We start from the raw sequence: 6,000 nt of genomic DNA, 5'->3' as shown, positions 1-6,000 counted from the left end.
GGACGAACAAGTCGTGTGCCTGATGGTAAGCTACACGCCTGCCCATATATTAGCCCTACCTTCATCTGTTGCACCAAGACAGCTTTCGTTGTTTCCATGAAGATGCCAATCAGGGTGTCCAGATGTTTTAATACAACATACCACTGCGTATTACTCTCATTGAGTTCAAGTTTCACATCTTCGCCTATATCGATAAGTTTCTGTAGATATAACTGAAGAGACTTCTTGATCTTGTCCCATCGTTCAGGAGTTTCACCAGGAGGTTTGGTGTTGAGCGTTATGCTATGAGCTAGGACGAATTCGTTGATATTTGCTACTAATAGACAGATTTGTTCTTCGTTTGACGTGTTGCACTCGATTTGCCTGCGGAAAAAAAATACAAATTTTGTTCATCTTAAAACTCGTAAGCTGAATTACATGCTAAAGGATTAAAGATTGCATAGTGACATTAGCAAACAATTAGCGCTACATATTTGCATATGTAGCGGTATTTGTTTGTTTACTGAAGAATTTGCGGTTGTTTATATGCAAACGGCATACCACTACATATCCAATTCCAATCTCTCGCTAATATTACTATAGTTCTTTTAATTGCGAAAGGTCGTAAATAATTACATTAGGTTTATACTTTATCTTTTGTGATACTAACTCTGGAAATTAAACCCAGATAGGCGGTGTCATTAAGGATTTCTTACCAGTTTTCACATAAGTGATTTTTAATTTTGTGTTTCTAGTACATTTCAAGCAAATGCTAAGTGTATTTACATGGGAGGCTGGTTTAGTAGTATCCGAGTTATAGTCATTGCTAACAGCCGTGTTAAGTCCGATCTCTCGCGTGGTTCGTGTTCTATAGTCATTTTGCAATGTAACAAACCTTAACAAAACTATTAAAACATTCTTTCTTTTTATTTTTACGAACGTTTTGTAATATCTTATGTGGGACATTACCCAAAAATGTTTATGTTACGTACACACTTATTTGATTGCTATTCTACGCTTTTAAGTTCTTAGTTACCTACTTTCAATCTATCCGACAAGAATTTCCGAATAGTTAGATTGAGTTGTTCAGCTCTGGAGGTAAAATGAATGATACAATTTTTGTATTACTTACTTAATAACATCACTATATTGATGCACGATAATCTGTCCATGAGTTTGAACCTTCTTAATGTTCCCAGTGATTGTGGCAGAGCTGGCAGATACCGTTGCCTTCATCTCGGTCCCCAAGGGCTTGCTCTGTAGGGTTGTCATACATTCGTTCTCACAGGAACCAATGAGGTCGCAAAGCCAGTATTGTACTGGCTCAGGTTTTCTCTCGCAGAGTCTTTCTAATGTAGTCTGATCGATACTACGTTCCCGGTATAGAATCTCGTCTTTGTTGTTCAGAACCAATCTGTGGAAAATATTGGTAGTTAAAATAATCCACGTATTTATAATCCTTTATATGAGTCAGTATGCAAAAGTAGAATCTTCAACTTGGGGTTTAGTTAAGTATCATATCTCTATAAATTCCTCAAGAGATTAGATTCCCTGAAAATAAACGTATCTCCACGTTTATCTTCAGGGAAGATAAGTCTAGTAAATAAATAATAATAAAACGGCTCTTTTTTACAATTTAGTTTTAGTTACGAAGCATTAACATTCGAATACACTGTACTCTACTGTTATGGCCTCCTCAATTTAAATCCGGCGATTGAACACGAGTTCAAGTATTGTAAGTAAGATTGCAAACTTGTTTAACGTTAACGTAAACAAATGTCAACAACTTACCCGCTGCTAAAGTTGTCCAGTAAATTTGCTCTAAGCGAAGTTTTCCTATTGCTCTTTGGTCCGTTCATATATTCGTGAGGCGCTAGCATTTTTGGCGTCGAAGTACATGCTAAGTTTAGTTGAACATCATCGAAATTCAATTCATATATTATCTCTTTTAACTTCTCTCGTTTCGAATCATGTGTTAAGTTTCCATCGGTCTTAGAATCTGCTTCGTAGGGCGTCTGCTTATCTTGGAATTCTGGAGGTGGTGTTAAATTTCTGTTCTTAAGATATAAGTCCTCGTCCGCCACATCTTTTGCTTTTAAATTAATGTCACTATCTGTAGCGACAAGTCTTTCGTTGTAACTTGGTATTAGCCTTTCTTGTTCTGGATAACCAACAATTACCCAAGAATTTTGCTCCTGAGCTCTCGGCAAATCAAGAGTCGGTTCTTTGCTACCATTGAGAATTCCCCCAGCATATGTCTGAACAACTTGTGGTTTCTCTCTTTTCCCAGAAAATAATCTGAACAGTTCTTTCTTGTCTACTTTTTTCTCATTTAATCTCTGTTTTGCCTTTAGACCAGATTTCTTGCCAGCTGGTTTCAAATGCAAACTATCGGTGATATTCTTCCCTAATATGGCTTTTGTTGGTTTGTGAAATTCCCCATTTTCTATTTCAGTGTCTTCTGCGACTTCGCCTTCGTCTATGTGGCCTAATGAACGGTAACCGTCATGAATATCTAAAATTTGTTGATCTAATCTCTGTGCTTCAAAATTCAATGATTTATTTAATCTATTTCTTTGGAATTGAGGAGTTGCGTCGATGGGAATATTTTCTTCATATGACATACTTTTCCTGTAGTCTTTCGGTGAAATTCTTTCAGTCGGTACGTAAGAAATATTTGAAATGGGTGTTCGAACTCGAGGCTGATTTTTTACTGCAATTTCATTATTATCAGCCAGTTTTATATATTCCAAGTTTTCATCCGCTTTGTTTTTGCTGGTTTCCAAATCTTTTACTTTCGCTACCTTACTAATTTTGGTTATGCTTTCCGTGCTCGAGACAAATGATTTCTTAACAGGATACTTTTTAGATGGACTTATCACATTTAAATTCTTATCTGATATTTCTTTGGTATCTTTCTGTATTGCACTTCTATTTGGAGTATTCTCTTTATTACTAATATTAGTTGGGGGAGATATATTTATTTCCACTTTAGTACCTGACATTATATTAGGCACAGGATTAGAAATAACAGGTTTCGGTGGTAAATTCTTATTACTTTTGTCTTTGATAGATTTTTCGGTGATTATTTTCGTGGGTGCTGGGTATTTCGGTTCAGGTTTACTGATTTCTTCTGGTTCTTTGTCCTTCAATAATTGTATGTGTTCTTCATCGTGATGAATTTCGTAGTATTTTTGCAAATCATAAGGAGTCTGTATTACACTACTACTTCGAAGTCGGGGTTTCGGAGTTGGAGCTCCGCTACTAACATTGTCTTTTGCTTTTGGACTGTCAACAACATCTTTGCTCGGTGTGGTTTGGAAGTTTTCAGCGAGTTTAACAGTAACATTTTCGTTGTTATTGGAATCGCTGCTACTGGACGACTTATTTTTATTCGAGTCACTGCTATCCGGTGAAGCGTAATACTGCGAAGGAGGTGGTGAACTGTCTGAATCCGAGAATCCAGAATCTTGGCTTTTGTGGCTACCTGGGCTGCCATGTCTTAAAGGCCATTGATTGATCTGAACGTTGTTGGGTTGAGCAATATTTTCTTCACTGCTATTCTTCATTTCTTCATGCTGGTTGGCGATCCAATGAGGTAATTGTGGTTCCCAATCGGGTTCGTCTTTTGGCCGATTTTGGGGAATTGGGCTGCCAATAGTCGGCGGTGAATCACCCCACCAAACCTTGCTCCGTGTTCGTTGAAAGTTTGACATCCTGAAACAAAGAGTTGAGAGGTAAATGACTCGTGGGAAGGTGGCGGGTGTAATGATCGGTTCAAATGACGTAATTTCTTGGTCCATTATAACACTAAAGTTTGGAACGTGCAGCGATGCGTGACGCTTGTTCTATCGCCGAGGGCACATTGTCTATTTGTCCAGTTTTTGTTGTTAAATAATTATGGGAATTTACGACGTTTGTGTGCCCATGATGATTCTAAGCAAAAAGATCTTTTTAAAATGGAATCTGTGTCCTTGACAGTAATAATAATGGTATAATTTTACCGACAGGCAGATGTTAAAATCCGTTGCAGATCTTTTGTGTTGCACTGGAGTGCAAGCCATTCATACCGTGGCTGTGATTTTGACTCCCCTCGCCTTTAGAAAATAGAAACCGGTTGAAAGGTCAAACTCGGCGCAAACCATACTTAACATTTCTTTTACCCTACAATTAATAGACTTTATCAAGTAAAAGTAATATCCACAGCTCGCGTCTATTCACTATATATAAAATTAAATAAACAAGTAATATCTAGCACGTATTGAAAATGATAAACAATTCGCATTTTTTGTTTTTTTGCGGCATTAATAGAATCGTTCACAAATCCATTAATAAATTTTTACACTCATCTTTATACAATAAGAGCCTATTTGTTCACGGTCTAATTGTGTTTTCATTGCACATATTACATTTTGTTCATAGAAACTGTTTAAAAAATAGAATCCTAAAATTACAATTGTTATTGGCTTAATATTTGAACTACATATGCTATGACCACGCTATGACCGAAGGAAACTAATATTACGATTATGCAAGCTTTTCTTAGGTAGAACGGTCATTGTTTGATAATTGGTTTAAATTTGTTGTTAATAGTTTCTTTTATTTGCGGAAAGGTTGTCATTAATCAAAGTTAATAGTAGACGCGGCGGACCATTATCGTAATTTCGATTTTCATTCAAATAATGAATTAGAACACAAAACTGGGATTTGCAGGAGAATTCGTAAAAAAAATTATGACAAAATAATAAAACCGACTTCAAAAGTTCGTGGAATTCTTGAAAAATCTATGTGCGAAGTTTTATTGAAATCGATTACCGGAATGTGCGCGAAACCGGATTGATCAATCCGGTTGCGCGCACATTCCCCTGGTAGTGGTTATTTTGCCACCCTTAGAGATGGAATATTTTCTCCAAAATGAAATGGGACCGGAGGTCCTTCTTTCCAACAAAAAAAAAAAAAAGAATCATCCAAATCGGTTCACAAAATAGCCGGAGTTACCAAGTAACAAACATAAAAAAAAATACAAGCGAATTGTGAACCTCCTCCTTTTTTTAAGTCGGTTAAAAAAAGGATTCTACATAGGACCTATACGCAAAACGGCCTAAGAACATCCCACCCCGTATCGTGACTGGCTCAAAAGTTCCCATTATATTGGCAGCATTGCCTCACTGGATGGCAACGGACACTTGCTGAACCAGACACGATCCAAAGTGGTGATCACAGTCCATCTCTTAGTCGCCGATCTAACACTTTAAATAAGTCCTAGGCTTGAAGCGCGAAGTACGAACGGATACGAAGACGAAATAAATTTTCGATCTAACTTCTATTGTAAGAGGGGCCTGTAAGCCTAAAGATTATATTGAAAGTAATAACATCAGCAAGGAATTTGTTATTTTTGCTAGTGTCATGTTTTTTTTAATGTTTTTTACCAGTTATTCTAAATTTAATAGTTCCTGAACTTGTGAATTTTTAATACCATGTAATTTTACTGGAAGCTTACAATTCACGATTCTCAATGTTCAGTTAGTTTGATTAGTTAATAGCCAAAACAGTGTTAAACTTTACACTCTAATATTATCAAATTTCTCTAAAGCTCTCCTAATAGGCCAGAATGTGTGTATTCCTTTTACAATCGTTTCAATCGTTGTCCACGATGGTACGTCATTCTATTAGCCCAGTAATACTAACATTATCTGTGGACTTCATAATGCCCTCACGAGTGCAGGTGTCCGAGTATAATAAGACTAACTGCTACAGCAAATGTATATTACAAAATAAAGATACCTATATCAGAATCACCAGCAATGCTAAATGAGTAGTCGGTCAATTATTACTTATGAGTCAATGTATCTGATTCATTCTCTAACATTTAAAGTAAATGAAGTGTGCGTTAGTCACTATCTTCGAAAGTTTACAGAACTTAGAGTTTAAGCAAGTGTTATGTAAATTGTGATAAACATGTGACTTAAATTTTCATAATCATAACAATTTTCACGCTAGATCCAGTAATGCCATCAACGA

At 36.4% G+C, this 6,000-nt stretch overlaps 1 protein-coding gene across 1 annotated transcript in view; it reads right to left on the bottom strand.

The window, feature by feature from the left end:
• LOC113238030 overlaps nt 1–6,000 on the bottom strand; it is a 64,925-nt gene that overhangs the window by 3,877 nt on the left and 55,048 nt on the right. Inside the window, exons 3-5 of the mRNA XM_026474753.1 lie at nt 1,771–3,696; nt 1,112–1,393; nt 60–363 (exon numbers count right to left, since the gene is read on the bottom strand). Of these exons, the coding sequence (XP_026330538.1) occupies nt 60–363; nt 1,112–1,393; nt 1,771–3,695 (2,511 nt within the window). The 5' untranslated portion in view covers nt 3,696. The remainder of the gene's footprint in view (nt 1–59; nt 364–1,111; nt 1,394–1,770; nt 3,697–6,000) is intronic.

This window comes from Hyposmocoma kahamanoa, unplaced genomic scaffold (genome assembly GCF_003589595.1).
Source record: "Hyposmocoma kahamanoa isolate Upper Pololo Valley unplaced genomic scaffold, ASM358959v1 103, whole genome shotgun sequence".
In the NCBI taxonomy this organism is placed as follows: domain Eukaryota; kingdom Metazoa; phylum Arthropoda; class Insecta; order Lepidoptera; family Cosmopterigidae; genus Hyposmocoma; species Hyposmocoma kahamanoa.
Note: the sequence above shows the minus strand (reverse complement) of the source record. Positions and strands in the feature narration are given on the sequence as shown.